This window comes from Hemiscyllium ocellatum, chromosome 22, assembly GCF_020745735.1.
Source record: "Hemiscyllium ocellatum isolate sHemOce1 chromosome 22, sHemOce1.pat.X.cur, whole genome shotgun sequence".
Taxonomy (NCBI): Eukaryota; Metazoa; Chordata; class Chondrichthyes; order Orectolobiformes; family Hemiscylliidae; genus Hemiscyllium; species Hemiscyllium ocellatum.
In genome coordinates, this window is record NC_083422.1 from 17,871,103 (window position 1) to 17,881,022 (window position 9,920).

General features: G+C 45.9%; 1 protein-coding gene across 1 annotated transcript; it reads right to left on the reverse strand.

The window, feature by feature from the left end:
- Positions 1 to 875: 875 nt before the first annotated feature.
- fgfbp3 (fibroblast growth factor binding protein 3) lies at positions 876 to 2,465 on the reverse strand. The gene is made up of 2 exons (XM_060842372.1): positions 2,389 to 2,465; positions 876 to 1,893 (listed from the first exon to the last, which is right to left on the reverse strand). The coding sequence occupies exon 2, from the start codon at positions 1,810 to 1,812 to the stop codon at positions 1,126 to 1,128; it is 687 nt and encodes a 228-aa protein (XP_060698355.1). The 5' UTR covers positions 1,813 to 1,893; positions 2,389 to 2,465; the 3' UTR covers positions 876 to 1,125.
- Between the last annotated feature and the right edge of the window lie 7,455 nt (positions 2,466 to 9,920).

Genomic DNA, 9,920 nt, shown 5'->3' on the forward strand with positions numbered 1-9,920 from the left:
ACACGGGGAGACAGGCTGCCTACTTGCAGAAAGTTTCAGAGAACACCTCTGGGACACCCGGACCAACCAACCCAACCACCCCGTGGCGGAACACTTTAACTCCCCCTCCCACTCCACCAAGGACATGCAGGTCCTTGGCCTCCTCCATCGCCAGACCATAGCAACACGACGCCTGGAGGATGAACGCCTCATCTTCCGCCTAGGAACCCTCCAACCACAAGGGATGAACTCAGATTTCTCCAGCTTCCTCATTTCCCCTCCCCCCCACCTTATCTCAGTCCTAACCCTAGACTCAGCACCGCCCTCTTGACCTGCAATCTTCTTCCCGACCTCTCCGCCCCCACCCCACTCCGGCCTATCACCCTCACCTTGACCTCCTTCCACCTATCACATCTCCATCGCCCCTCCCCCAAGTCCCTCCTCCCTTCCTTTTATCTTAGCCTGCCTGGCACACTCTCCTCATTCCTGATGAAGGGCTCTGGCCCGAAACGTCGACTCTCCTGCTCCTTGGATGCTGCCTGACCTGCTGCGCTTTTCCAGCAACACATTTTTCAGCTCTGATCCCCAGCATCTGCAGACCTCACTTTCTCCCAGCCGTGGACTAACTATCAGTGGAGATTTTCCAATACGGCACTGAGCACAATCATCAAATGTGTAAATGGACAGGGGCGGAATGTGATTTAACAAATGAGAACCCCTCCCCCCATCCAAACTATCTCACCCCCACCCCCACCCCTACCTCCCCCAATCCAACCCATCTCAGTTACTGATTAACCCGGGGGTGGGGGGATTACACTCTCTCTCACAGTAACTGCTCCGGGCAACATAAGACAAACGGCACAACTCAAAACAAGTTTCACTGACTTTAATGTCACGTCTTACAGGGTCGGGTTAAACAAAAATACAAAGCACTAACAAACAAGTTATTGAAATGTTAAATTAACAGAGATAGCGTTCACAGCGTCTCCCTTGGCAAATGTGAGACTTTAGTATGTGAGTCAGTTCTAACTCGGCAGAGGCTGTGTTAATGGAGATCACAGAAGCGGGAAAGGGGAGGGGAGCTGGGTGGGGGGTCGCATGGCTGTACCTAAGACTATTTCGGTGGAAGGTGGAAAGAGTGCACACCTAGCCATTCCACAAGCCGACGAAGAAGGAGCAGAGAGAATGCCACTTCTCGGTGCAGTAAACCTGAGCCAGGTCCCCGTGTAACCCGGGACGGTCGTCGTTCATCTCGCTCAGTGCCTGGCTCCCCGCAGGATCCCAGCCTTTGGGTTTGTCGCCGGCCGTTCCCCGGGCTCTCGGTGTGGGCACAGCCCGCTCTGGGGACGCACTGGGCGGCTCCTTCTGGCGGGCACTCCCGCTGAGGCGGCGCCTTCCCTGGCCCTCGCCCTGCAGTCTCAGCTGCGACTCTGGCGGGCCCTGCTTGCAGACCTTCGCCTTGAGGGTGGAGTCTCCCTGGCAGGCGTGTCTCTTCTTCTTGACTTTGCTGAGGACCTGTTTCCAGTACTGAGCCGCCCTGCTGTTATAGGTCAGGCAGCTGTGGGGCACCCCGCTGTACTGACACCAGTAGCTCCTGCCTTGGTGGGTGCAACTCAGCTGGAGGGTCAACTCCTCCTGCCCCTGCACCTCCCAGGAACACTCATGACCCTGCCTGGTGGTCAGAGCTCCTTTGCTGGGCACGGGCTTGCCTTTCCCCTTCCTCCGGGGGCGACTGACCTGCTCCTTCCCATCTCCACCTTTGGCTCCTGCCCCTGGGGGGTATATGAGGTAGAGCACCAACAGCAACACAGCGAGTTCCCAAAAGCATCTCATCTCCTGAGCCCCGAATGCGAATTTCACGGTCTTTCCCTCCCCCACAAAAAGCAGTCGAGCAAAACAAAACGGTACTTCAACCTGAAATGTAAAGGATAGATCGTTAATCCAGTGCACATTTATTCAGTTCCAATCTAACCTGTCTCCCAATTGAGTCGGGGATTATTTCGAAGTGATTTACTGTCTGGGGTGGCGGCAATTTTTAAACAGCATGTCACAGAAATAGCTGGAGAAACTGATCAGGTCTGGCAGTATCTCTTCAGAGAGAGAGAGAGAAAGCGGAGTTCACATTTCGAGGACAGTGACCCTTCTTCAGAGCTGACAAAGTATTGAGTAAAGGTTTTGTACCTGCCCAGTTAGCTCCGGTATACTGGTTATATTCCACTTAGCTACCTGAAGATCTGAAAGAACTCCATTGCCCACCCAAACCCCTCTTGAACTGTTTTTTTTTAAGTATAGGGGGAGGGCAAATTTTGCATAAACTGTCACTCTCTCAATCCAGGACAATGTACACGGAACCCAGAAGTACATTTCAGTTTGAAAGCGGACACATGTAAATGTGTTAGGAGACATCACCTTAGAGTCTCTGACCCCAGCGCCTTACTTCTCAGGAAAGTTCAAACAGAAAAAAATCCATCAAAACTCCTGCAATTAAAACAAGTCAATTCTTCAGGGGAAACTATTCCGGCACCATCAGCGATCCCGAAAAGTAACGGGTGAGGATTTGCCAAAGAAACCCAACTCTCTCAACTTTTCCCTGTGAGGATCAGGCTCACAAATGGAGTGACCACTTTATTTCCTCAGCAGCGAGAAGGGTTGAAGCAAAATCCCGCAGACAATCGCCAATCTGGAAAGGAATCCTTGCAAACGAGGTCTTTCGGATGTGTGTTCACTTACCCCCGGCTGGGTAGGAGGTGAGACTGTGAATGGGACTGTGAATGAGTCACGCTCCCACTCAGTGCAGGCGGTATCAGAACTGCCCCTCAATGCATTGCTGATAGGACAACTTTCCAGTGAAAATACACCAGCCGCACCACCCCCTCCCCACACCCCCCACCCCCTCAGCCAAACCCGTCAACCTCAACTTCCCCACACCACCTCCACATGCAAGAGTCAACGCTTTGCCCAACGGAAAGAAATGCTGGAAGGTGTGTGAGACGATTTGCTGAGTTTAAACACCATTTACCCCCGTAGGGTGAGCATTTGAAAGAATTCAGCCCGAAGTGGTTTTCTCTCTCTCTCACTCACTCTCTCTCTGAAGACATCCAAAAATGTTAGTTTGTCAAATATGGAAGTTAAATACAAATTTACCCTTAGCGACTGAAATGTTAAGGCGCAAATGATATGAGGCAGCTTTGCAGGTTAACACATTTTCACACAGATCAGCAGATCCCGCGAGAGCCAAATGGCTTCTTTCCATTCACTATTTTCTTGCAGAATTACTGTCTTTCTCCAAAGCATCACTCTAACAGTGTTGTACTTGGCCGCGCTTTGAAAGCAACCCAGCAGAATATAAACCAGCGAGTAGCACTTGTCGCTAAATTGCTGAACATCCCGATCCTATTTATTGTTTCATCTACAGAACAAAATCTCCCCGTTTATCTTCAAAGCCCCGGGCTCTGATACAGCGTGTGAAAGTCGGGAATTGTTGACAGTCCGCGGTAAAATGCCACTTTAAACCCGCTGATAATGGAACACCCCGATAATCATGACTAGGTCCCATTGATCAGATTCTCCCGGCCACTCAATCTTTTTGCGCACCAACTGAAACAAAACTGATGCCTGAGAAAATTTTCTCCATAAAAGAGCCAGCCCCCATTAACTGGTGTTCACTTGCAGGATATAAATCCCGGGTTGTCACTCCTCTCCCGTATATCTGCTCGTGATAAAAGACGCACTAACCCACATACTAACGCGAATGTATAATACAGAGGAGTCAAAGTTTTGGAAAGAGCTACAAAGGAATCAATGTGCCGCCCATCTCTCCCTCCTTTCGAGTGCACATTGCGGTGGTCCTTCCCCAAGTCTGAGAAAACATTTTGTCTCCTAAAATGTTGCCATGTTGTCATTTTTCTCTCACCTTCCATTTCTGCAGGGAGTGTGTAATTTTATAAGCGAGGAGATACAATGGGGCCATTGTACATTCCTCTGAAAACATATTCAAAGAGGAACAATAAACGTGAGGGCTGATTTGAAATATTCACTTCAGGCACCGTGCTACCATGCTAACCCCGAAACAAGAACAAAACCACCCAAAGTGGTGGAAATCAGGAACAGAAACAGCTGGGAAAACTCAGCAGGTCTGGCAGCATCTGTCGAGAGAAATCAGAATTAACGTTTGGGGTCCATGAGGAAGGGTGACTGGCCCGGAAGGTGAATCAGCTTTTCCTCCACAGATGCTGCCAGACCTGCTGAGTTATCCCAGCAATCTCTGCTTTGCTTTGTTTGTTTTAAACAAACCCCGAATTTTGTATAGACACTTGTCCACCACAAGCTGCACGGGAACTAGCGTACACAGTTATATACAGATGGGACACAGAGTATTTGTTGTTAATTACTGAACAAAAAGCCTTGATTGCTGAATGAGTGTTAAGCGGGGTACGTTCTGTGTCCCTCTGGTTTTAGATGTAAATATGTCTTACCAGAAATTCGACTTTCTTCGTGGATGTTATGCCCTGGGAGCTGTGTGCACTGCTGAAGCTGCTGGGACAGAGGACAGCAGAAGGCAGGATGTTTCAGGGAACACCAGACGTGACAAGGAAGCTGAGTGTTTATCCAAACTTCGGGGACTGTTTGTAGAATCCATAGACACAACTCAACGCATCTATCAAACCTTTTTTTTTTAAGGATGGTAGAAATATTTGGGAAGAATATGTTTTATTTCTACAAAACTGGGAGCACTCTGAATAAAAGATACAATCCTTGAACTTTCCTGCTCCACTGATCACACGGTACTGCTCCAACATGAAGTGTCCAATCATCAAGTGCTGAATTACAGCAGAGGTTTTGGACTCAGAGTATTTTAAATCCTTAAAACCTTTCTAAAGTACAGCTGTCCATTTAAACATGATAGCAGGATATAATGACAAATTAAGGTAAGATGTATTGACAGGGGTGTGGGTGGGGGTGTCTCACTCACTGGTAGGAGAGTTGGTAGGAACACTGTTACTTTTCTCCACAAAGCTCAAAGCTGTTACATTCAGACCAGCAGAGTCAGGTCTCCTCTCCTATTCAGACCTTTGCCTGGGTAGGTGAGGCATCCCAAGACTGGGAGCTGCCAGGAGTGAGTGGAGGTTTTGGTTAGGAACTCCACCCTTGCGGAAAAGTCACCATGGATTCCTAGATAGAAGTGAGTGTAAGCAAATGGGATGCTGTGGGACAGTGTCAAACGTGAGCAGAGCGTGGGTCTAAAGGCATGGCAGGGTCTTCCTGTGGGGATTCCCTTCGTAGTGCAGGGTCCCTCGATTTGACTCAGAGTGCCCATCTCCAGCAGGGCTGTCTGCAAGCTTTCCTTCTCTGGGCTTGATTGGAGGGAGGCCATAGGCTTTTCACTTTGCTCCGTCTCAAGCCTTGCCCCCACCTCCTTCCTTGGAATCTGCCTAGTAAGGTAATGGATGGGGGCATTCCATTCCACCCTGTCTTTCCAGAAAATTCCAACACCTTCCTTAGCTCTTAAATTTCTCAGGCAAGAATGTGAGCATGAAAACTTCATAACTCTGAAAGTGAAAAGTCTTCAAGTGGTATCTTTCTTTATCCTCGTCTTATTTTATTCTGCTCAGTGTTTGCTGCTCTATAACTGATGACCAGCTGTAACATTTTGAAAATCTACTTTAAACAAGTATCAATTCTGAACACACTGCTTCAGGCTGGCTGAAATGTGCAGCCCTTCACATTACACTGCCACTGTGACCTTTTCGCTGAAAGTAACAATACACTCTTCGTGGTCGAATAGCTTTTGTTTCATCTTTTCAGAATCTGTAGTGGTAGAGATCGAGGTTACCAGGGTTCACCGTGAAAAGGAGTGGATAGGAGGTGAAGTGAGAAGCTGTAAATCAACAGGAGACTCACTGTCAGAATTCAGCCTCCTTTTTGCTGATGAGGCGTTAGCTGGGGCCTACCTGGTAATCAACATCAGAGTTGCCTTGTAAGCTTTGAACTCAGAGGAAAGCCAGAAGTGGCAGCTGCAGAAGTTCCCCAAGTAACCCCCCAACAATAATGTGAACTGTCTGATCTGTGGGCATCCACACTGATCCTGTATCGGACTCTGATAAACCCACAGAAGAGAATAATCACGCGGTCATGCTTGAATAATAGAGTCCACCAGTGTAGATCAAGCTCAGTAATTTAGAGTTTGGTACAAAGAATAAGGAGAATCAAAAGTCTCCAAGGTGACACCAGTACAAATGGTTACTAATGGAAAAGCTTCTCAATACGTGGCACAGTGGTTAGCCCTGCTGCCTTACAGCACCAGAGACCCGGGTTCAATTCCCGCCTCAGGCGAGTGACTGTGTGGAGTTTGCACGTTCTCCCTATGTCTGCGTGGGCTTCCTCCGGGTGCTCCGGTTTCCTCCCACAGTCCAAAGATGTGCGGGTCAGGTGAATTGGCCATGCTAAATTGCCCGTAGTGTTAGGTAAGGGGCAATTGTATGGGTGGGTTGCGCTTCAGCGGGTCGGTGTGGACTTGATGGGCTGAAGGGCCTGTTTCCACACTGTGAGTAATCTAATCTAATCTACTGCTGCTAGAACTGCGAGGGGAAGGCCTCACAGCTCAGGTACTAGCACTTCTGTCTTTAAGATAGAATACTCCAGGCTCAGGTCTCACTCCACGACTTGTTGGCCATCAAGAACATTCCTGATGAAGGGCTTTTGCTCCTCGGATGCTGCCTGAACTGCTGTGCTTTTCCAGCACCACTCTAATCTAGACTCTGGTTTCCAGCATCTGCAGTCATTGTTTTTACCCAGGCACTGCTACAATCAGGCCATTGTGTATGTTGTTCCAAGCCCCAAACAAAGGGGAATGGTTAGTGACAGGAAGGGCACTCAGCATCATCCAGGACATAATGGCTGATGAAGAAGGTTGATTAACCAGCATTGACAAGACTCCATGGGTGATGGAAAAAGCTTAAAGAGAAAGAAAAGTCACCAAAATTGGGAGGATGCAGATATCAGGAAGAATTGAAAGGCCGCCATTCTTTTCTCTGGAAAAGGGAAGACTAACATATGGTCACTGATCATATTTAAAGTAATGAAGGTGCTCAATAGACTGGATACCTCAAAAGGGCTTCCCTTTGTCAGTGACCCAGAATTCAACTGGCAGAAGTATGAGATAGCCACCAATTGTTCCAATATAATGTTTTGGAGAAATTCCAATGAATGTGATGAGAATGTGGAACTCACTGGCACATGGAGGAATTGAAGTGGGCAGTATTAATGTGTTACGGGAAGCTGGATACACTTGTGAGGGTGAAGGGAATAGAGAGGTAATGGAATAGAGTAAGAGGGGTTACCTATGGAGTCTAACAATATGATATAGATTTGACGGACTGAATGATCAGATTGAGTGCTTAGAATCAATGGCTGGATTTTTACAGAGTTGAGAAGATCCAATGGACCTTTAAAAATAGCACACAGAACCTGTATGTACAACGATTGCCTACATTTCTGATTTGTCTCATTTTTGCTGGTGAGGCACAGGGAGAAGGACATGAATCGCGGGAAGCTGAATTCAACAAGGCTATTTGAAATTAACACTGAGTTCAAACAGGTCCACTTTGACTGTTTGAAGGCTCATTACTGGGAACGGGGGAGTTATGAATGGAGATGTAACTACTCTTGGAGGCTGGCTAAGGTCCGATTGGTGTTACCAACTGACGTTTTTGTCATTAAACTGCTTGGCCTTTTAACAAAAACAATTGGCTAAAACTATCAGTTTAAAAAGCACCCTCTGCTGGATTTCTTTAATTAACAGATCATCTGGGTAAAGTAGAAAAAAAAAGTTACATTGTTCTTGCTGTTTTAACTGAGTTCTTTGTAAGCATTTTCCAAAGGCTGTTTATAATTGAGACGATTAGGAATGTTTTACTGAGTTTCAAAATCTTAGTGGGGAAAGCTAAGGGCATAAACAAGGCCTGTATTACATTTTCAGAAGTTTCATTATTGGTTTCATTTCTGAATGGCTCTTGAAGACTTTCCATGGTCTGTGCTGGGTGAGGTTTTATATTCATTTATAGGATGGAGCTGGGCCAGCATTTATTGCCCAACCCTAATTGCCCAGAAGGCAGTTACAAGTCAACTATATTGCTGTGGGTCTGAAGTCATTGTTGGCCAGACCAAGGAAGGATGGTAGTTTCCTTACTGAAAGGACATGAGTGAATAACATGGGATCTTCCAACAATTAACAGCAATTCATGGTCGTCATTAGATTTTTTATTCCAGAATTTTATTGAATTCAAAATGCCACGGTGCTTTTCAAAGCCATGTCCCCTGAACCTGACCTGGGTGTCTGGATTAATTGTCTAGTGATAGCAGTACTGGGCCATAGCCTTCCCTTATGAGTGCCTGTGGAGCCAGTGTGCAGGTGTATGAGGTGGCATAGGGGCAGAGCATCGGTTGACTTGGAAGATGTATGAAGGACATAGAAGAGCCAGTGGGTGGGAGAATGAGGGCTAAAGGGGGTGAACAACTTCCAAAACAACTGTGACAAAGTCCCAGAGAACCGAATCTTATGACCAGGTCACATCAGCAATCGCCTGACCACTTACATTCTGCTCCTGAAAGCCAGAGCCCAACTCTGTCCTGTACCCGCAGCTCCCAAGAGCAAAGATTGGGCATGATGGGGTCTTTTAAATTAGGTTATTTTGCTGTGTTCACAAATTTCCCAAATTGAGCAACCTGTCTCAGGGGTGGTCAGTCCTGTCAAGATAAATACTGGATACACTGTCCAACTAAGCGGCTTCAGATTATCCTATAAATATTATTTTAAAGTCAATGTAATGTTTAATTGGAAATCAGCATTTAATTTAATTTCAGTCATTCTTAAATGCAGATGACATTTACATTTTCAATCATTTTATGATTAAACTCAGACAAATTAAATTCCATTTTCACACTTAACATTGGAATTACTTTTAGTATGCAAACACTTCAACGCCTGATTAATGTATGCAAATGAGGGAGTAAAAATAGCATAAACTCAACACAAATTTGGGATACTTTTTTCTCATATAAAACATTATGTAAATTCCTCCATGGGACTGTTGCTCGGCGAGGAAGATAGCGCCATCACGTGGCTATGTTACATGTTGCCGATGTTTGTTGCTCGTTTATTGTTTCCAATTTAACTGATATCCTGCACCACGGGCTTTAGTTCCATGATTTGTTCTTCAGTTGAAAAAAATATAATTTGCAGCAAAAATACACCACAATGTCTTAAAGTGGTGTTATCATGCTGTTGGACAGTCAAATTGAAACGTTTATTCATTATACATTCATGATATAATATTATGTGGGAAGGTGAATGATGCTTAGATCACACCCAATCTGCAACGTACAATTAAACACTGAATGAAAATGGTACAGAACAATGTTTGTTTCCGATTTCCCCTCCATTTAGAAAAAAGTTTTAAATTTGCCAGAAGCTTGACTGAAATGGGGCCTGTATCATGTGGACTAGCCCATACACATTCCGAGGTTAATTGCGCAATGACATTCAAAACTGTGTTAGTAAGTTGTCCAAATTTTGCCAAATTTTATTTCTGAAGTGAAAAACATTTTGCCAGCTATGTAGTTATTAAAGCATGTGGTCTGGATTTTAACTGTCCAACATGCTCACAGCAGGGTAACTACTTTACTCACAGGGACCCATTTAATTCAGCCACTACATTTATCTCAGATTTCCCAGCTTCTCAAATAATTAATTGAAGCAGACACGAAAACAATCCTCGTCAGTATAGTTATTATTCTGATTGGATAAAATTCAAAGGATTATACAGGTGTTCAAACAGCAAATACTTTCTGCCGCAGTCTTACACAGTTGCAAGGCAGTGCCTTGCTTCATTGCTGTCTCCCTGGTGATAATGCTCAGCTATAAAGGACTACAGGCAGATTCT